The sequence below is a fragment of the Cetorhinus maximus genome, chromosome 15 (genome assembly GCF_964194155.1).
Source record: "Cetorhinus maximus chromosome 15, sCetMax3.hap1.1, whole genome shotgun sequence".
Lineage (NCBI taxonomy): Eukaryota > Metazoa > Chordata > Chondrichthyes > Lamniformes > Cetorhinidae > Cetorhinus > Cetorhinus maximus.
In genome coordinates this window covers 86,342,798-86,365,909 of record NC_135893.1, presented here as the reverse complement: position 1 = coordinate 86,365,909, position 23,112 = coordinate 86,342,798, and the positions used below count along the sequence as shown (strand labels likewise).

The 23,112-nt window shown below is 42.0% G+C and overlaps 1 protein-coding gene across 1 annotated transcript in view; it reads left to right on the top strand.

The window, feature by feature from the left end:
* Window positions 1-2,358: 2,358 nt before the first annotated feature.
* The window catches only part of baiap2l1a (BAR/IMD domain containing adaptor protein 2 like 1a), a 143,175-nt gene continuing 122,421 nt past the window's right edge, over window positions 2,359-23,112 (top strand). The window contains exons 1-2 of the mRNA XM_078558878.1: window positions 2,359-2,682; window positions 7,679-7,754. Of these exons, the coding sequence (XP_078415004.1) occupies window positions 2,632-2,682; window positions 7,679-7,754 (127 nt within the window). The 5' untranslated portion in view covers window positions 2,359-2,631. The remainder of the gene's footprint in view (window positions 2,683-7,678; window positions 7,755-23,112) is intronic.

The window sequence follows — 23,112 nt, the reverse complement described above, 5'->3', positions numbered from 1 at the left end:
CCCAACCTCGGACGGCCGCTTCTACCTCCTACACAAAATCCACAAACAGGACTGTCCCGGTAGACCGATCGTGTCAGCCTGTTCCTGCCCCACGGAACTCATTTCTCGCTAGCTTGACTCCCTTCTCTCTCCCCTTGTCCAGTCCCTTCCCACCTACATCCATGATTCCTCTGACACCTTATGTCACATCAACAATTTCCAGTTCCCTGGCCTCAACCGCCTCCTCTTCACCACGGACGTCCAATCCCTCTACACCTCCATCCTCCACCAGGATGGTCTGAGGGCTCTCAGCTTCTTCCTCAAACAGAGGCTCGAACAATCCCCATCCACCACTACTCTCCTCTGTCTGGCTGAACTTGTTCTCACGCTGAACAATTTCTCCTTTAACTCCTCTCACTTCCTCCAAATAAAAGGTGTGGCTATGGATACCCGCATGGGCCCCAGCTATGCTTGTCTCTTTATGGGGTATGTGGAACATTCCTTGTTCCAGTCCTACTCCGGCCCCCTCCCACAACTCTTTCTCCAGTACAGCGATGATTACTTCAGTGCTGCTTCATGCTCTCGGCAGGACCTGGAAAAATTTATTAATTTTGCTTCCAATCTCCACCCCTCCATCATTTTCACATGGTCCATCTCTGACACTTCCCTTCCCTTCCTTGACCTCTCTGTCTCAATTTCTGGTGATAAACTGTCCACCAATATCCATTACAAGCCTACCGACTCCCACAGCTACCTCGACTACAGCTCCACACACCCCGCTTCCTGTAAGGACTCCATCCCATTCTCTCAGTTCCTTTGCCTCCATCGCATCTGTTCTGATGATGCTACCTTCAAAAACAGTTCCTCTGACATGTCCTCCTTCTTCCTTAACCGAGGTTTCCACACACGGTAGTTGACAGGGCCCTCAACCGTGTCCGGCCCATCTACCGCGCATCTGCCCTCACGCCTTCTCCTCCCTCCCAGAAACATGATAGGGTCCCCCTTGTCCTCACTTATCACCCCACCAGCCTCCGCATTCAAAGGATCACCCTCCGCCATTTCCGCCAACTCCAGCATGATGCCACCACCAAACACATCTTCCCTTCACCCCCCCTGATGGCATTCCGTAGGGATCGTTCCCTCCGTGACACCCTGGTCCACTCCTCCATCACCCCCTACTCCTCAACCCCCACCTATGGCACCTCCCCATGCAAACGCAAAATATGCAACACCTGCCCCTTCACTTCCTCTCTCCTCACCATCCAAGGGCCCAAACACTCCTTTCAAGTGAAGCAGCATTTCACTTGCATTTCCCCCAACTTAGTCTACTGCATTCGTTGCTCCCAATGTGGTTTCCTCTACATTGGAGAGACCAAACGCAGACTGGGTGACCACTTTGCAGAACACCTTCGGTCTGTCCGCAAGCATGACCCAGACCTCCCTGTCGCTTGCCATTTCAACACTCCACCCTGCTCTCTTGCCCACATGTCTGTCCTTGGCTTGCTGCATTGTTCCAGTGAAGCTCAACGCAAGCTGGAGGAACAGCACCTCATCTTCCGACTAGGCACTTTACAGCCTTCCAGACTGAATATTGAGTTCAACAACTTTAGATCTTGAACTCCCTCCTCCATCCTCACCCCCTTTCCTTTTCTTCCCCCTCCCTTTTGTTTTTTCCAATAATTTATATAGATTTTTCTTTTCCCACCTATTTCCATTATTTTTAAATGTATTCCACCCATGGTTTATTTCACCCCACCCCCACTAGAGCTACCTTGCTTGTCCTGCTCTCCACTCTTAATTAGCACATTCTTTTAGATAATATCACCACTTTCAACACCTTTTGTCTATGACATCTTTTGGTTATTTCCTCCTATTACTGCTTGCTTGTCCCCCCCCCCTCCCTTAAACCCGCTTATATTTCACCCCTTTCCTATTTCTACTTAGTTCTGTTGAAGGGTCATGAGGACTCGAAACGTCAACTTTGCTCTTCTCTGCCGATGCTGCCAGACCTGCTGAGTTTTTGTTTTGGATTTCCAGCATCCACAGTTTTTAGTTTTTTTTTGTTTTTATAAATACGTTTATAATGCGGCCAAACAGGTTGGTCTTCAACCTGTTAATCCTTCCAATGCACCTGATGGTGAGCGGCAGATTCCTAGTCACCCAGCTTAATCATGGGCCAGTCCAATGTAAGTCCATGGGCACCAACGCCTTCTTAGGGCGTGGTGCCTAAAGGGGGATTTTGAGGCGGGGGGAATGAAGAGGTCACAGAACTACAATTCCCAAGCAGCACTGTGAGCAGTGCACGCCTGCGCGGAGAGGGGCGGGGAGTGATGCCTGCGCAGTGAGGGGAGTGGGCGGGACACCTGTCCGGTGGGCGGGGAGTGACATCTGCGCAAACACGGTCTGTGGGTGTGGCTATATTCGGTGACGTCATCGGGGGGGACAGAGCGGGGCCAAAGTTTGACAGGAGCTCGAGCGGCGAAGGAAGGCTGGGACCGGCAAAGCATTTACTTCAGCAAAAAAGACCGATAACCCGAGAAAAGAAAATTTAATCATTATCAACCCGCTTCCCCCGCACAAAAAAAAAACTATCTGGAGGATTTTTTTTTTATTTTAAAATTTCCTGAGGGGGGGTCGTTGCCAGGGGAAACCATGTCTCGCAAAGCCGAGGATATCAACAGGCTCACGGAGAGCACCTATAAGGTGAGGAAAGAGGGAAAAAAAAATACTTTGAACAAGAAATAATGCTTAAATGTTGTCTGCTGTTTGAACAGCATCAGCCGGCGCCGTTCCTCGTCTTACCTGTTATCAGTGGCACTAGTTAAGTTCCAGGTGAGGGCTCCAGGTGTGTATTTGGGCTATGTGGGAGGGGAGGGGAAGAGGGTCTGCGACCGGACTTCTCCAGCAATTCATAACAAAAGACAACTTCGTAATCGACAGAAAAAGTTTTTTTTTTAAAAAAATAATGTTTTAAGGTGGCAAGCGTGCACACAGAAGAGTATCGGCTAATCTTTCAATCCTGTCTGAAAAAGAAATCCTTTGTTAATCATCAGGATTGCTCGATGGATTTCCTATTTTTTTTTATATTGTTGGAGAAACTGGCGAAAGGTCACCGAGGGCTGGGTATCTTCGTCCTGTGAGGAGTGCTGCTCCTACCTGTTCACACCCTTTAAGCTGGGTGTGTCCTGCAGACGTGGAGAAATAGCAAATGGGCCTCATTGTGTGGCAGATTTTTTTTGAAGCTTATCAAGGGCAATCTTCTAGAGAGCATAATAAGCCACGACTGAGATTTTGAAAATGTTTTTTTCAATAAGAAATGGATCTTTATTCCCTTTTACAGAAAGTACTCACCTCCCCAAAAGTGTGCTTAAACTAAGCACAAATCGATGTTAGATGGTATCATTCACTAATTTTACAATTTTGGTTCATTGTCATCCAAAGACGTTATACGTATTGCAGCATCTGTATTAAATCAACACAGTAGATTAAAATACCTTGTAAGATGATCTGTAATAGGTAAGTAAAAACCATGTTTAGATAAACTAGTCAGAAATTTGTGTACATACATTTACATCCTGATATTGTCTATTCAGAATGAGAATCTCAATTTCCTTGCTTCAAAACTCACCTCTACAATCTAGGTAGATCACTGTAACGCTGTTTTGCTCTCGCTAAACCAGGGGGGAGGGTGGAACTGAAAACTGCATGGCATCATTGTTAGTTCGGTTTTGATGTTTGTGCGTGTCTGTTTTTCAATATTCCAGGTCATAGTATTCTGTCCTGAACTATAAAGGGGTCACATATTTGGCATAGATAATCTCTCCAAGGACATGGAGATCTGCCTGTTGCCATTTTTATGTATGGTAGGGGTGAAGTTCTGCAATCAGCTGATTTGATGTCAGCAGCCTGCTTTGTAAATAGTGCACTGTAGTGTATTGACACAACATACTGGAGCTGTCCAGTATATCAAAAGGACTGTGGAAACCTATTTTATTGAAAACTGTTTTCTGATGTACAGCAATGATACCACTTGGTGCATGCCAAATTGATGAAGAGTAGACCTGAAGTACTGGAGAGGGCAGTAACTCTCCAGTTAAAAATTATTTCAGCCGGAATACAATTATATACTATAATTAACAAAGTAGACAACTTAGGAGTCTATTTACAGGAGCCACTACGGAGTTTTGATGCCAATTGTTTATATACATTGTAAGTTAATGATGGCTTGGGAAAGATGTGGTACAGTTGTGAAGAGGAGTGATAACCCAGGAGAGATAGGCGACACCTGACATTAGTGAAGCACAGAACTTGGTGTGCTTATTGAAAGAATCTTCAAACAAAAAGCTTGGTTTGATTAGGATCTGCTATTTTTCTAGGGTACTACTCTACTAAAAATAGAACAATGATTTGTACTTCATGTTTCTTGGCGAAAAACAATAACGGAAGAATCAAATTGGTTCAGGGAATTGCTTTTGCCCCGCTCCCCCAACCTACCCAATTTCAAGAAATAACAGCCTGGAAATTGCCTACTTGATTGATGCCCAAGAGAATTGATAGGGAGATCAAACCATAGAGATTGGTCCAATCTCAATTGAACCCTGTCCTGGTTGATTTTTTTAACTAAATGGCACTGCCTAGAATCTGCAACATTGAATTGCTAATTATTTCTTTTTGGCAGAAACTGCTGCTTAAAATTTCTGGACCGAATGACCTACTGCTGCTCCTATTTTCTATGTTTCTATATGTCCTGTGGATATCCAAAAGAGTGGAATACTGTCATTTTTTGATCAGTTCTATCTTGTTATTTCTGATGCATTAATTACATCAGTTTAAAGTCACTTTCAAATTCATTGAGAAGCTAGTAATAAGATATGCATGGTGGTATTCTTTGTGAGCAGCATAGGCCTTTAGGTTTCTTCCCCTTGACTAGTTTTATTTTGGGATATTAAAGGTTTAAAATTGTATCAATGCACAATGTGTCAAGCACTTGAAATTGCTGTGACAAATGTTCCTTCAAAATGCAGTGGTTAAACTTTGTAACTACTGTGTCAAAAAATTGTTTGGTAACATTTTACTTGGGAATGAAAGACGGTGAGCCAGTTCTGGCTGCCACTACAGAAAACTGAAAAGCGTCACCTGTGCTTACAGCTGAAATACAGGTGCCCAATCTTGTTTACATGTTCATATGTTCATGCATCATTTCACAATGTGTCTGGAGTTGTTCCTATTTATAAATCCAAGCTAATTCAAATTCATTGTAGCCAAAGTCATGCAAATAATCTCACCCAACATTTCAATGGGCTCTGGAAAAGCTCAGCAGGTCTGGCAGCATCGGTGGAGAAGAAAACAGTTGACGTTTCGAGTCCTCATGACCCTTCGGCAGAACTGAAGTATAGTTAGGAGAGAGGTGAAATATAAGCTGGTCTAAGGTGGGGGGCGGGGGGAGAGAGAAGTTGAGGGTGGGGTGGTTGTAGGGATAAGCAAGCAGTGATAGGAGCAGATAATCAAAAGATGTCACAGACAAAAGGATCAAAGAGGTGTTGAAGGTGGTGATATTACCTAAGAAAAGTGCTAATTAAGAATGGATGGCAGGATACTCAAGGTACAGCTCTAGTGGGGGTGGGGTGGAAAGACTGACGACAGGGTATTACAGTTATAGATTTAAAAATAATGGAAATAGATGGGAAAAGAAGAATCTATATAAATTATTGAAAAAAAGGGAGGGGGAAGAAATGGGGTGGGGATGGGGGGAGGGGGAGTTTAAGATCTAAAGTTGTTGAATTCAATATTCAGCCCGGTAGGCTGTAAAGTGTCTAGTCGGAAGATGAGGTGCTGTTCCTCCAGTTTGCGTTGGTCTTCACTGGAACAATGCAGCAAGCCAAGGACAGACATGTGGGCAAGAGAACAGGGTGGAGTGTTAAAATGGCAAGCGACAGGGAGGTTTGGGTCTTTCTTGCGGACAGACTGCAGGTGTTCTGCAAAGCGGTCGCCCAGTTTGCGTTTGGTCTCTCCAATGTAGAGGAGACCGCATTGGGAGCAATGAATGCAGTTGACTAAGTTAGGGGAAATGCAAGTGAAATGCTGCTTCACTTGAAAGGAGTGTTTGGGCCCTTGGACGGTGAGGAGAGAGGAAGTGAAGGGGCAGGTGTTGCATCTTCTGCGTGGGCATGGGGAGGTGCCATAGGTGGGGGTTGAGGAGTAGGGGGTGATGGAGGAGTGGACCAGGGTGTCCTGGAGGGAACGATCCCTACGGAATGCCCCCAGGGGGTGTGAAGGGAAGATGTGTTTGGTGGTGGCATCATGCTTTAGTTGGCAGAAATGGCGGAGGATGATCCTTTGAATGCGGAGGCTGGTGCCATAGGTGGGGGTTGAGGTTTTCCACCCACGGTCGTTGACAGGGCCCTCAACCGTGTCCGGCCCATAATCCCGCGCATCCGTCCTCACGCCTTCTCCTCCCTCCCAGAAACATGATAGGGTCCCCCTTGTCCTCACTTATCACCCCACCAGCCTCCGCATTCAAAGGATCATCCTCTGCCATTCCCGCCAACTCCAGCATGATGCCACCACTAAACACATCTTCCCTTCACCCCCCCGGGGGCATTCCGTAGGGATCGTTCCCTCCAGGACACCCTGGTCCACTCCTCTGTCACCCCCTACTCCTCAACCCCCACCTATGGCACCTCCCCATGCCCACGCAGAAGATGCAACACCTGCCCCTTCCCTTCCTCTCTCCTCACCGTCCAAGGGCCCAAACTCTCCTTTCAAGTGAAGCAGCATTTCACTTGCATTTCCCCTAACTTAGTCTACTGTATTCGTTGCTCCCAATGCGGTCTCCTCTACATTGGAGAGACCAAACGCAAACTGGGCGACCGCTTTGCAGAACACCTGCGGTCTGTCCGCAAGAAAGACCCAAACCTCCCTGTCGCTTGCCATTTTAACACTCCACCCTGTTCTCTTGCCCACATGTCTGTCCTTGGCTTGCTGCATTGTTCCAGTGAAGCCCAACACAAACTGGAGGAACAGCACCTCATCTTCCGACTAGGTACTTTACAGCCTTCTGGGCTGAATATTGAATTCAACAACTTTAGATCTTAAACTCCCCCTCCCCCCATCCCCACCCCATTTCTTCCCCCTCCCTTTTTTTCAATAATTTATATAGATTCTTCTTTTCCCACCTATTTCCATTATTTTTAAATCTATAACTGTAATACCCTGTCGTCAGTCTTTCCACCCCACCCCCACTAGAGCTGTACCTTGAGTATCCTGCCATCCATTCTTAATTAGCACTTTTCTTAGGTAATATCACCACCTTCAACACCTCTTTGATCCTTTTGTCTGTGACATCTTTTGATTATCTGCTCCTATCACTGCTTGCTTATCCCTACAACCACCCCACCCTCAACTTCTCTCTCCCCCCGCCCCCCACCTTAGACCAGCTTATATTTCACCTCTCTCCTAACTATACTTCAGTTCTGCCGAAGGGTCATGAGGACTCGAAACGTCAACTGTTTTCTTCTCCACCGATGCTGCCAGACCTACTGAGTTTTTCCAGGTAATTCTGTTTTTGTTTTGGATTTCCAGCATCCGCAGTAGCTTTTAGATTTTTGTTTTTATTTCAATGGGCTCTGTCTGCTATGCTATAAAATGGTGAAAGTAATACAACTAAGATCTACCTTAAATTCTTTTTGTTTTTCTTCAGACTGTAATGGAACAGTTTAATCCAGGATTACGGAATCTCGTAAATTTGGGCAAAAATTATGAAAAAGCTGTTAGTGGTAAGTATTCAATTTAAATATTTCTGAACATGTGATGGTTCATTAAAGTATGCTGTTTACTGCACTTCATGCTTAAGTTTCGTGGCACTACACTTCCAGGCACTGCTTATAGGCTTCAGGCAGTGATATTCCTACAGACACTGTAGACTGGATAGAGATGCTGCCTAGTAAAGCTTTGTTTGTTAGTAAAGCTTGAAAGCTTTGTTGTTCGTTCTGTCCAAACTCTGCATTTTCAAAACTTTTAAAAGTGCAGGTACGTGAACATAAATGTTATCGGATCTTTTTGCTTTGCAAGTGAACCAAGATCCCTGCTTACAGGTTTATTCGAAGTAAATATGCCACCAATAATATCTGTGGTGATCTTAAGCTTTGACTCCATTTTTATGAAAGATACAGTAAATCTTATTTTATGGTTCTGCAATGACCTAGGATGAAATAATAGCCACAAATGAGGCTTGGCTCAAAGACACAATAATGGTTATTGGTATCATGGAAGGAGGGGAATTCACTGAAGAATTGAGGAGATAATTGATGTGGCTGGCAGAATGATGTGAGAACAACATTGTTACTTTCATAATTAACTGGGAATCCTTCCAAAATAAAAATGGCTTGTAAAGCAGAAATGGGTTACAATTAAACCAAGTAAGGACAAAAGAAATTGCAAAGAACATGGACATCCCCAATTGAAAATTAGCTAAATTAGACAGGTCAGAGGTGGTGGGGGGGTGGGGTGGCTAGAGGAGTTAGGAAACAGGATCCCAGGTGAAACAGAACATGGGGGTAAAAGGCAGTAACTCCATAGGTATAGATACAGATAGACAGAGAGAGTGATATGGACCAAAAACCAAGATTGGCCAAACATGGGGAAACTTGAAATGTAGTAATTCTATAATGCAGTGTACACACAGAAACGCTAGAAACAATGGAAGTTAAGATGGCAGAACTGGAGGTTATTGTGGCAATAGGGAATTACAATGTGGTGGGAATAGCAGAAACATGGCTAAATCCAATGGACGAAAATGAATATAATGTTCAAAAGACAAGAATGGACAACATAATGGAGATTGTGCATCCCTATATGTCAGGCATACCTAGGAGATAAAGTAAGTTAATTTTGTAAGTATTGGAAAGTTATAAGGTGAAGGACTCTGGATAGATATCATTAATGCCAAAGAAATACAGCTAGTGCTGGGGATATGCTGCAGGCTAGCAAGTTAGCATAAGGAGGAGGCACATTTGCTCTATAAGGAGATAGGAAGAATATGTGAGAACAGGAAAAGTTATTCTGATGGAAGTCTTCAATCGACCAAATAAACTGGGGAAAAACCCAAGTTGTTTCGCATTAAACAGTTTTATTGACACAATGTTTAAGGAAGCCAGACAAGGCAATATTCATTTTGACCTGATATTTGTAAGTGACCCAGAGAGAAGTTCAAAAAATGGAAATTGTAGCACCTCTTGGGGTTCAGTGACCACAGATGATAAAATTTTAACATGATTTAGGAGCCAGAAATATGCAAGATCAGGAGGCAGGCACATAATTGAGCTAAATTTGATTAAATTTGAACAAAAGCAAATAAATTGTGAGTGCTTGTTCAGTGACACATCAAGAGATGGCAATGGAACACTTAAAAGGTATAATTCTGTGAGTGCATGATAAAAACAGTCCAAAACTAAGCAAACATGATTCTAAGTGAACCAGCAAATAAATTTAAGAGTGAGATTAAAAGGGACAAACCTGCAGAAAGAAAGGGTCTACGGAGATGAATACAATAAATTATAGAAACCTATTAAAAATGCCATCAGTAGGGCAAAAAGAGACCTGGGAGAAAGCACAGCTGCTGAGGCTAAGCATAGTAGTAAAAAAATGTTTCTCCAGTAGAAAACTGAGTTCTTTTCCATGTTACCGTATAACCTGTAGGGATTGTTGTTTAATGTGGGGGTGAGTGTAGTTAGGAATAGTGTTAGCTGGTTCAGAAATTCAGGGTATAATTCTTGAATGCCTTTTGGAATTTTTTGGTATGGATGGGCCTGTAGTTTTACTGTTACACTAAATTATCTTTCTGTACATTTATAATGGATGCAGTAAAAGTAATCAAACTTGTCATTTCATGTTAATATGTTATCTTCTGTATACACTTTTGCAAACGTCATCAATTTTGTTTAGTTTTTGTAGGAGCAATCTATTGGTTGAAGTGCTTCTGTTATGATTTACTGTATTCTTTTAACATTTTGGCTTGAATACCTTTTAGTGTTTTGCTGCTCAGCTTGCTCACATTGAACCAACAAAGTTGCAAAAGATTTTTAGGCTAACCTAAGTTTACCAAGTATTTATCACTTGTATGGCCAGTCTGTCCTGGAAAAATGGTTGTATTGAACTTCATGGCCTGCTGTGGACTTCAACTTTTATTCATACAAGTAGAGTAAACTAGGCAACTTGCAACCAACAAATCAGACGGCTTTAGAAGTGAAACAATAACTTGGATTTATAAAGCATCGGTTACGTGATAAAACAACCAAGGGCACTCATGGTTGAAACAAAATATGACACCAAAACAAAAATGAAAATAAAAATACTTGGAAAAACTCAGCAGGTCTGGCAGCATCTGCAGAGAAGAACACAGTTAACGTTTCAAGTCCGTATGACTCTTCAACAGAACTAAGTAAAAATAGAAGAGAGGTGAAATATAAGCTGGTTTAAGGGGGGTGGGACAAGTAGAGCTGGTTAGAGGACCAGTGATAGGTGGAGATAGACAAAAGGACAAAGAGGTGTTGAAGGTGGTGATATTATCTAAGGAATGTGCTAATTAAGGGTAGAAAGCAAGACAAGCAAGGTACAGATAGCCCTAGTGGGGGGTGGGGTGGGGTGAAGGAATCAAAAAAGGCTAAAAGGTAGAGATAAAACAATGGATGGAAATACATTTAAAAATGATGGAAATAGGTGGGAAAAGAAAAATCTATATAAATTATTGGAAAAAAGGGGGGGATTGGAAAGGGGGTGGGGAAGGAGGAGAGAGTTCATGATCTAAAATTGTTGAACTCAATATTCAGTCCAGAAGGCTGTAAAGTGCCTAGTCGGAAGATGAGGTGCTGTTCCTCCAGTTTGCGTTGAGCTTCACTGGAACAATGCAGCAGGCCAAGCCTCGTAAGGAGACATTAGACCAGATGAACAAAAGCTTAGTCAGAAGTAAGGTTTAAGGAGTCTCTTAGAGGAGGAAAGCAAGGTGGAGGGGTTTAGGAAGGGAACTCTTAGGACTTAAGGGCCCAGGCAGATGAAGGCACAGCTGCCAATGGTGGAGCGATTAAAATCAATTATGGTCAAGAGGCTAGAATTTGAGGAGCACAGATATGAGTGTTTTTGGGCTGGAGGAGTTTGAGAGATGGAAGAGAAGAGACCATGGAGGGATACATAAACAAGAATGTGAATTTTAAAATCTGAAACCAGGTGGTAAACTGTCCTCCATTCATTAATTTGATAGGAAACTTGTATCTTTATTCTACTCCTTCTTTGCTATTTCAGCAATTATGCTATTTGCTCCCTAGAATTCCTTCTCCAATCATTTCTGTTTACCACCTCTCTCAGTGCTTTAAAAGGCCTCCTAATAAGATCCCTCCTCTCAGCTTAACACCTGAACTCATTTTCACTTTCTTTCTTCTACCCTCCTGCTTAATGTCCAATGTTCCTTCACCTATAAAGTGGTTCAAGACACTTAGTGTACGTGAGAAAAAAATAAATCTGTTGTACATTTTGGCAGAAAGAAAAGGCTGAGGGAGACAACAGTTACATTAGGGGACTGCACAAAAGTAAATGGAGCTTTTTGAGAGGAAAGTGGATAGCATGGAAATAGTTTTACGTAGATACCATATTCTGCCTTCCAATGAATTTGAAAAATTGGGTGGTCAGATTATATAAACAGATGTGCAAGCTTTCCCTTCCTTTACTTCTTAAAAAAAAAAATCAAAAGTACTTGTGTTCAGTTGTTAGGAACGAAGAAATTATTTTTGTGTTCCTATTATCTATAGTTGTTTCATCTTTAAACTTAACCTCTCACTACAAGGAAAATGAACTAAAAATACCCCATGCAAACAAATCTGATACCATGGTAGTGAAAATCAGTTAATAGCCCTCAAAAATTGCATTGTCTGGTATGGTGCAGCAACATTTATTCCACAGGTTGGGGAACAACCTGTGGAGATATGAACATTCTGGAAAATGTGTGTTTATAGGCAATGGAACAACTTTCTGATTGATATCACAGTTCTAGCAACTATTTTCTGCCCTTTCATCTTTATTCTTTCTCCCTTTCACACTGATGCATTCTTCCCCTCTCCTTTTGACTCCTCCCCTACCTGTCAGATCGCTATCGTTCAATTTTACCCATCTCAGAGCTTACTTACCTATCTGTAATGATAATTAAAATATTTATTTTTACCAATTTTGACCAATAAATTGCCAGAATTTTCTTATTTGTCAGTGAATTAGTTTTTTTTTAAAAAAGTGATTACCTCTTCAAAAATTGAGTTTGAAGAGGTGGATGCATAACATTTGTGGTATCAGCATGCTCACTCCAATGGTGTGATGTACATGAAATACTGAATCCAATTTTCACTTGGAGAACAAATAACAAAAGCCATTCGATTTGGACGAGCTTATGGGATCTGGATCAATTTTTGATTTTGTTCTGAGGATGTTACTCTTAATACTGTGGCAAATGTCAGTCTTTGATTCTTCGTTGGGTATAGAACAAGGACAGCAGCGTACTGATACTAAGACCTCATAAGACAAAGGTTATTCAGTACTAATTTGGGTCACATACTAGGGCATTCTGTGTTTAAAAACAAAAATTTGCAATTGTTCCCCTCTGCATAATCTCCAAGAATTTTTATTATCCTACCATTATAGCAGCAGGTGAATGACAAGTGCCAAATCCATATCTCCTGTCTGCGCATGTGTGTACATATGATTCTCAGCCGTGACTACACCTCAAAAATATGTCATTGGCTGTAACACCTGAGGCCTGAAAGATACTATGTAAATAACAATTTTCTCTTTCCCTTGCCAACCATTTTACTCAGTGTCGATTCTCTTTGGTCAACTTAGTGCTTGTCTTTCTGTGCTGCTGTACATGTGCTGAAGTGACCTATGTATTTAATTTGCTCCTGCTCCAGATTGCACTGCATTCCAGCGTTGCCCACAGCCTGTGAACAAATTTTGAACAATAATGTTAGATGGTTTTAGTGCTACTTTTCACTATGCAGGAATTGGATAATTGCAGTTATATGTAGCACAATATCATGCGAGTATTTAAATGCTGTCTTCTAGAATACAATGAAGTGTGCATCTATGTTCAAATTAAAACATTGCTCCACTGTTGGTCTTCATAAATTGCTTTCAAATGATGAATCTTTTGATTTTGTGAAAGATCTCCCATAGCACATTTTCAGTGGTGTGGTGTCATGCAGGCTAAATTTAAATTTTTCTTATTTCCCACTGGCTTTCCTACCAATGTAGCTAAAATTAAAGTATGCTGAGAGAAAATGTTTGCTTACTGAGACTAGTAATTGAGGTGCAGAAAAGCTGCTTAAAAATCTAATTAAATTTGGAACCTAAACATTTGTGTAATTGGCTTGACACAATGACTGCATCTGAAAATCATCAGTATAAATGCAAAATCCTTGAAAGGTTTCCAAGAAGCAAAACAACCAGCTTATCCCTATATTATCAGTGTACATCCAAGGAAGGACTCCACATACTTTCACAAAACTAAATTCACAAAAGTATGATGCATACTAAAAGAATTTAAGGTAGACATACTGGCTAAATTGTCTATGAACCTGGGAAAACTAAATGGGTAAGGAATAAAAGTAGACCAAAGGCATGAAGAAGCAAATCTGATGAGTAAATGAAAGATTTACTTTTAAAATAACAAGTAAGGATGAAATGAGCAACTGGGATAATTTCAGCAGAAATAATGCTACTTGCAGTATTTTGCTTTTTGGAAGGTATTGATCGAAAGCATAGCTTTATGTTCATATGAAAAAACCTGAAGAAGTGCTGCTGGATATTCTACAGCTGGGGGAATGGGTTTTTGAAAAGCCTCAAATAGCTACATATACTATTATTTACAGTAGCCTAATTCCTGGCTAATGATCTTGCTGTAATGGCTATTAGCTCTGCTATTTTGTATGCCTGAATTCTCTCTTTTGTATGTCTTTATTTCCTCACTTAATCTATGGCTTTGTGTATCTTTCATTTTTTCAGTACTCTGTTTTCTTCTCTTATCATTTTTGTTTTTTCTCTAAGTTCCCCAGTTCTAATTAAAAACGGTGTGCTACTTTCCAGGTTGATTTATATGTCTGAGAAATTTACCAGACTATTCCTTATGTTAGAATTGTCACCGCTGAAACTGCATATCAAAACCATAGCATTAGGTCGGATAGCAGGTGAGTAAGTGGGTCAATCCCATCAGCAATTCTCTAGTTAGTGAGAAATTCAATAGTTACTTCATTGACTACTATAATTACAAAGTAATGATGTTTCAAAGCTGCTACTTCAAGACTGTGTTGAGTAGGGACAGATTTAGGCTAAAATTCAAAAGCCTGTCAACACACTCAGTTGAGGCTTACATGTGAAGGAATGGGCATGCAGGTGGCAGTACTTGAGGAGCGTTGGTGGTCAGTAAAACTATGACCTAATGTCAGTCAGTATGTTCAATAGAGGGGCTAGAGCTCAGGGAAAGAAGAGCTAATTGATAGATGTGATATTTACATTTGATGATGCAGCAACAAAACAACTAAGTTCCTTGCATCTTCCTAAAGCCAACTGCATAGAATCATACGTGCATAGAAACACACGTCAGAGGAGCAGGAGTAAGCGATTTGGTCCTTCGTGTCTACTCCAAAATTCAGTAAGATCATGGTTGATCTGATTGTGGTCTCAACTCTGCTTTCCTATCTGCCCTTTCTCCCCCCCCACCCCACTTGACTCCCTTCTCTATCAAAAATCTATCTAACCTAGCCTTGAGTAAATTCAATGACCCTGCCTCCTCTGCTTTCTAGGAAGAGAATTCTTCAGACAAATGACACTCTTAAGAGAAAAATTATTTTCTCACCTCCGTCTTAAAAGGGAGTCCTCTTATTTTTAAACTGTGTCCCCTAGTTCTAGTCACTCCCACAAGAGACATCTGCCTGGTATCCACCCTATCAGGTCCCCTCAGGATTTTATATGTTTCAGTAAGATCATCTCTCACTCTTCTAAACTCCAATGGATATAGGCCCAACCTGTTCAACCTTTCTTCATAAGATAAATCATTTATCCCAGGAATGAGTTGAATGAACCTTCTCTGAACTGCTGCGAACTCAATTATATCCTTTCTTATATAAGGGGACCAAAACTGTACACAGTATTCCAGATGTGGTCTCACCAAGACCCTCTACAGATGCAGTGAAACTTTCATACTTTTATATTCCAGCCCCCTTGCAATAAACACCAACATTCCATTTGCCTCCTTAATCACTTGCTGCACCTGTATGCTAATTTTTTGTGAATTAAATGTACCAGGACACCCAGATCCCTCTGTACCGTCGAGTTCTGCAATCTCTCTCCAATTAAATAGTATACTGCTTTTCTATTCTTCCTGCTGACGTGCCCCTAAGACATGAAAGAAATCATAAACTTTGTAAATCAAATTTTATTTTTTGCTTATTGAAAAATGATTGTTAAGCCAAAAGATGGCCACCACAGGTCACCTGATGTCTGGAATTGTAAGATGACCACTAAGGCATTATATGGCTTGCACTGGAGACATGCCCTGACATGTTGCTCATGGAATCTCACACATGGACTGTCAAAGTCCATTTCAAAAAGGGACTATTGAAAGGAGGTGGACATCATTTTCAGCTTTTATAAGCTTACCCCTCTAGTGGAGTCCAAGAGCCTACTGAGACAATAGCCACCTGGAAACAGGGTCATCAATATGGATAATGACTCTTTCAGAGGCTAATGACTGCGACATTATAAGCCACCAAAAGCCAGATCCAGACACCAGATAAACAGCCCTTTATGAAATCATTGTGGAGGAAGGAGGTCATATGACTCAGGTTTGAAATCTCTATATACAGCTGAGAACTCAGAAACAGGCAGCCTGCTGGTTTAACTCCAACCTGCAAACACACGACAGCGGGACTCCAGGCTGACCAAGCAGTCTGCAACAAGCCCTCCTCAAAGCCTGTTTATCTGGAAGCCACTAACCACTGCCTGCCAAGCAGACCAAGCCTCTGACTGTCAATCTCATCTCACTGCGATGCCATCATCTTTAAAGGAATTCCGTACTTCTATCTTCAGCCAGGAACCCTTCTGAACTGGAACTTCTCCATGAGGGAGCCCCACCTCTGGATTTGGACTTTCTGGACTCTGGCAATCACGTGAACTGATATCCATTTCTGTGTAAAACCCCTTTTTCCTATCCCCTTACTGTATACTTGTGTGTGTGTGTGTGTGTGTGTGTGTGTGTGTGTGGAGTTGCGATCATCCCCTGGGTTTGAATGTGTGAATAAACTAACTTCCCATTTAATCCTAAGAGAGTTTGCTGCGAGTCACTTTAAAAATTGACTACACAAGCAGAGTTTTTGGAATCCGTGCCACAGCCTATTCTTTAAAATAAAAACTACCTCAGCTGACACAGAGAATAAATGAGTTTAGTTTTGCCCCTCTCTCCTGTCTGTAACACTGCCAGAGTGGACAAGTTCATATTTTCCCACATTATACTCCATCTGCCAAATTTCTGCCTACTCACTTAACCAATCTATGTACCTTTGTAGAGTCTTTATCTCTTTTTGACAACTTGCTGTCCTGTCTTGGTGTCATTGACAAATTTAGCAACCGTGCATTAGATCCCTTCATCCAAGTCATTGACATAGATTGTAAATAGTTGAGGCCCCAACACTGATCCCTGTGGCACTCCACTAGTTACAGCTTCCAACCTGAAAGAGACCCATTTATCCCTACTTTCTGCTTCGCGTTAGCTAACTAATCCTTTATCCATGATAATATGTTATCCCTACACCATGAACTCTTATTTTGCATCGTAATCTTTGATGTGGAACATTCTTAAATGCCTTTTGGAAATCCAATCACACTACATCTTCAAGTTCTGCTTTATCCACCTTGTCTATTACTTCCTCAAAGAAGTCTAATAAATTAGTTAAACACAATTCCCCTTTCACAAAACCATGTTGACTCTGCCTAATCTTATTATGATGTTCTAAGCATCCTGCTTTAACTTCCTTAATAATGGATTCTAGCAATTTCCCTATGACAGATGTTAGGCTAACTGGCCTATACTTTCCTGTTTTCTGTCTCCTTACTTTCTTGAATAAATATGTTACATTTGCTATTTTCCAATCTGCTGGGACCTTTCCAGAATCTAAGGAATTTTGGAAGATTATAATGCATGCTTCTGCAGCCACTTTTAAGATCCTGCACGTGCTAGCAGTTGATCGCTACTGATTAAATTTCCGTTAAAGAGGGAATCACAACTGGAGGAGCTAGTTCAAAAATAATTTATATGCAATTATGAATGAGTAGCATCAGCATTCTTTTGTTCAATGTCGCTAGCCCACCCTTGCATGGATTTATAATCTTTACTTGAGATAGTTTTAGTAATTTTATCATGTGAGCAAAATATTAAATAATACTAACATGTAATGCCTATATTGTTTGTATTTGTGATTTTATAACTTGTGTACAGCAGTCCCTTGTGAATTAGAACATTGTACCCAATTGCTAAATAATAATGGTGTCACATGCTGTCCTACTTGTGTTCCTATATCCTGCTGGTATGATTACAGTAAAACATTTGCCTTGTTGCAGAAAATGATGTTTACATAAGTTTTTTGTTTGCAGGTACATTAAGATTGCGCACAAAATTGGTAAAGAAATATGATACTGAACCATTGCATCCATGTTCCATTTGCATTTCAACATTTTGCATGCCATCACTTTACATCAGTGCAGTGTTTTTGATTTTTATGATAGCGAAACAACCATAAAATCCTGGGGCTGAAGACCACGTCAGTATATATTCCCCAATGCATATTGCCTCCAGTTTTAACTTGAGGGAAAACTGCACCAGAAGAACTTGTTGCCCAGGAAAATCATAAAATCAATTTGTCATTGGTGTATTGTATATTTGCTGTTAATTTTTATTCAAAAATATTAAAGTTTAATAAAAGTGGACACACATTCTACAGATAATCTTATCACTTGGATTTAGACAATACCATGTCTATAATTTCCTCTCTTTTATATTGGTAACGTTTGCCCAAGTTAATCTGAATTCTGGGAGTCTTATGGCGCAGTGGGTAGCGTCCCTACCTCTGAACCAGAAGTTCCGGGTTCAAGACCCATCCCAGAAATTGATCGCCAAGGAAGGTGCATTTATAACTTGGCCAGACTGGTTGATTATCAAATCCTTCCAATACGACAATGGCATGCAGTAAGAGCAGGAGAATCTCCAGGTCAACCAGAACTTGCAGAAGACAATGACAAACCACTGCAGTACCTTGCCAAACATAACCAAGGACCTACACTTCGAAGTCCATGGTCACCAAAACCCTCTTAGGGCATGGTACCTGAAGAGACGGAGAGAATCTGAATTCTAGTCCCAACGCTCGCATAACATTAGTTGGACTGTGAACAGGGTGAGGTAACAATGAACAATTGTTCCAGACAGTAAGGTTCGCAAAGAAGCTAATCATAATGATAACAGCTGTTAAGTTCAATTATGAGTACTTTGGAAGTAGCAAAATGGACTTTGTCTTGTTATAAAAGTTCAGTTAATTAATTGTGACAGAAACCATGGGCAGAATTTTGCCCCTGATGGGCGTGCGGGCCCCACCAGCTTGGCAGCAGGCGGACAGCTGACCCCTGCCGCCGAAACGGGACCCACCGCCACTTTGAGTGGGCGGGCTAATTAAGGCCCGCCCAGCGGCCTGCCTGACAGGAAGCGCTGTGCGCTTCCTGTGCGGGGGGGAGGGATTCCCCATCTGTCAAAGTGCGCCCTTTCGCGCATGCGTGCGAAAGAGCACACTGCTCCCTGAAACCAAGTGCTGTCTCAGGGAGATTACTGACAGGTAAAAAAAACTCAAAATAGAAAAATATTAAAATTATTAACATGTCCCCCTCATGTGACAATGTTACACGAGATGGGACATGTTAATATGAAACACACAAACTTTATTACACTTTTTAAAAATGGACATGAAACCTCATCCCACCAGTGGATGAAGTTTCATGTATAATCAGGAGCCCACTGGGGCTCCTGGCCAAGGTTGGTGGGCAGGGTCTTTAACAATCTTAATTAGCCTGTCAATGTCCTTAATTGGCCATTGACAGGTTGGCGGCGGACAGCTGATTTCGCTGTCCGCCCACCTTCCTGAAAATTTAAAGAGACCGTTCCTCCCGATGTCATTCCACATCATTTTCCAGTCGGAGAGCGGGCCCCGCCCCCAAATCGCCGATGGGAAAATCCTGGCCCATATCTTTCTGATGAGTTTATTTTGGAATTACTAAAAGATTCTGCTTTTCTTATTTGCATATCCTTATGAGTACAAAGAATATTTTATCCTAGTAATTTGCATCGCCACGTCCAATATAATATTTACTGTTGCTGGTTGTGTGACCAATAGTCTGAGTTCACCTTTCCTATACAAAAGGAATAACAAAGTCTATACATTCAGGTGGGTCAGTGATGAATTGAAGATCAAAATGAGAAATGCTTTTGACTGTATACCAAAAAGATTATCCATCAGTATCCATTATTTTGTGTTCATCTAACTGGATTGTTTTCACATATGATGACATTACTCTGCTTACATTTAGTTGGTTGGAAAATCCTATCTAGGAAACCTTTTTTATTTCTTTGTATGCTTATGTTCTCACTTAGTTTGAAATTCTACTTTTTAAAGATTCAAGGTAACAAAAGTGGTTTGGTCTTTTTATTCCATTTTACAAACAGGCAAACCATGACTGGCAGTAAAAGGCTCTCTGGTTCATCCAGCCTGTCTCATGTACACATACAAACATACGAATTAGGAGTAGGCCACTCGGCCCCTCAAGCCTGCTCCACCATTCAATAGGATCATGGATGATTTGATTGTAACTTCAACTCCACATTCCCGACTACCCCCAATAACCCTTCACCCTCTTGCATATCAAGAATCTATCCATCCCTGCCTTAAAAATGTTCAAGGACTCTCTTCCTCAAAAGGTGGTGGAAGCAGAGTTCCAAAGACAGTCAACCCTCTTGGAGAAAAAAATTGCTCCTCATCACTGTCTTAAATGGGCGTCCCTTTATTTTTAAACAGTGACCCCTAGTTATAGATTGCCCAGCTAAAGGAAACATCCTCTCCACATCCACCCTGTCAAGACCCCTTAGGATCTTATGTTTCAATCAAGTCACCTCTTACTCTTCAAAACTCCAGTGGATACAAGCCTAACCTGTCCAACTTTTCCTCATAAGACAATCCACCCATTCTAGGTATTAGTCTAGTGAACCTTCTTTGAACTGCTTCCAACGCATTTATATCCTTCCTTAAATAAGGTGACCAATACTATACACAGTACTCCAGATGTGGTCTCACCAATACTCTGTATAACTGAAGGATAACCTCCCTACTCTTGTATTCGATTTCCCCTCGCAATAAATAATAACATTCCATTAGCTTTCCTAATAACTTGCTGTACCTGCATACTAGCCTTTTGTGATTCATGCACTAGGACACCCAGATCTCTCCGCAGTCTCTCGGCATTTTGATAATATGCTGCTTCTTTATTTTTTCCCGCCAAAATGGACAATTTCACATTTTTGCACATTAGTCCATCACAATATATACTCGCATCTCACCAACAATCATGTGATCCCCTGGGAGAGGTGAAAAACCAAATTTAAAAACCCAGGCCTTATGTGGCGGTGAGTGGGAGTGGAATCTGAGAAAATAAGACCATAAGACATAGGAGCAGAAATTAGGCCATTCAGCCCATCGAGTCTGCTCCGCCATTCAATCATGGCTGATAAGTTTCTCAACCCCATTCTCCCGCCTTCTCCCCGTAACCTTTGATCCCCTTACCAATCAAGAACCTATCTATCTCGGTCTTAAATACACTCAATGACCTGGCCTCCACAGCCTTCTGTGGCAATGAATTCCATAGATTCACTACTCTCTGGCTAAAGAAGTTTCTCCTCATCTCTGTTCTAAAAGGTCTTCCCTTTACTCTGAGGCTGTGCCCTCGGGTCCTAGTCTCTCCTACTAATGGAAACATCTTCCCCACGTCCACTCTATCCAGGCCTTTCAGTATTCTGTAAGTTTCGATCAGATCCCCCCTCATCCTTCTAAACTCCATCGAGTATAGACCCAGAGTCCTCAAACGTTCCTCATATGTTAAGCCTTTCGTTCCTGGGATCATTCTCGTGAACCTCCTCTGGACCCTCTCCAGGGCCAGAACATCCTTCCTGATATACGGGGCCCAAAATTGCTCACAATATTCTAAATGTGGTCTGACCAGAGCCTTATAAAGCCTCAGCAGCACATCCCTGCTTTTATATTCTAGTCCTCTCGAAATAAATGCCAACATTGCATTTGCCTTCCCAACTACCGACTCAACCTGCAAGTTGACCTTAAGAGAATCCTGGACTAGGACTCCCAAGTCCCTTTGCACTCCAGATTTCTGAATTCTCTCCCCATTTAGAAAATAGTCTATGCCTCTATTCTTCCTACCAAAGTGCATGATCTCACACTTCCCCACGTTGTACTCCATCTGCCACTTCTTTCCCATTCTCCTAACCTGTCTAAATCCTTCTGTAGACTCCCCGCCTCCTCAATACTACCTGTCCCTCCTTTGTCCTATCTTTGTATCATCTGCAAACTTAGCCAGAATGCCCTCAGTTCCTTCATCTAGATCATTAATGCATAAAGTGAAAAGTTGTGGTCCCAACACTGACCCCTGCGGAACTCCACTAGTCACCGGCTGCCATCCTGAGAAGGACCCCCTTATCCCCACTCTCTGTCTCCTGCCAGACAGCCAATCTTCTATCCATGCTAGTACCTTGCCTCTAACACCATGGGCTCTTACCTTACTGAGCAGCCTCCTGTGCAGCACCTTGTCAAAGGCCTTCTGGAAGTCCAAGTAGATAACATCCATTGGCTCTCCTTTGTCTAACCTACTCAAAGAATTCTAACAGATTTGTCAGGCATGACCTCCCCTTGATGAAACCATGTTGACTTTGCCCTATTTTACCATGCACTTCCAAGTATTCTGAAATCTCATCCTTAATAATGGACTCTAAAATCTTACCAACGACTGACATCAGGCTAATCGGCCTGTAATTTCCCGTCTTTTGCCTCACTCCCTTCTTAAACAGGAGGGTTACATTAGCGATTTTCCAGTCCTCTGGGACCCTCCCTGACTCCAGTGATTCCTGAAAGATCACCACTAACGCCTCAACTATCTCTTCAGCCAACTCCTTCAGAACTCTGGGGTGTATCCATCTGGTCCAGGTGGTTTATCCACCTTCAGACCTTTCAGTTTTCCTAGCACCTTCTCCTTGGTAATGGCTACCATACTCACCTCTGCCCCGGGCCCGACTCTCTTGAACTTTGGGGATGTTACTCGTGTCTTCCACCGTGAAGACTGACGCAAAGTACATATTCAGTTCCTCTGCCATTTCTTTGTTCCCCACTACTACTTCTCCAGCGTCATTTTCCAGCAGCCCAATGTCCACTTTTGCCTCTCTCTTACCCTTTATATATCTAAAAAAAAAACTCTTGTAATCTTCTTTTATATTACTGGCTAGTTTACCGTCATATTTAATCTTCTCCCCCCTTATTTCTTTTTTAGTTGTCCTCTGTTGTTCTTTGTAGGCTTCCCAATCCCCTGGTTTCCCACTGCTCTTCGCCGCCTTGTATGCTTTCTCTTTAGCTTTCATGCTGTCCCTGACTTCCCTTGTCAGCCATGGTTGCCTCGTCCTCCCTTTAGTATGCTTCTTCTTCCTAGGGATGAATTTTTGCTGTGTCTCCCAAATTACTCCCAGAAACTCCTGCCATTGCTGTTCCACTGTCTTTCCTGCTAGGCTCATTTCCCAGTCAATTCTGGCCAGCTCCTCCCTCATGCCTCTGCAGTTGTCTTTATTCAACTGTAATACCATTACATCTGATTCCAGCTTTTTCCTCTCAGAATTTACCCTGCAATTTATCATATTATGGTGACTTCCTCCTAAGGGTTCCTTCACCTTAAGCTCCCTTATCAAATCTGCCTCATTACACATCACTAAATCTAGAATTGCCTGTTCCCTAGTGGGCT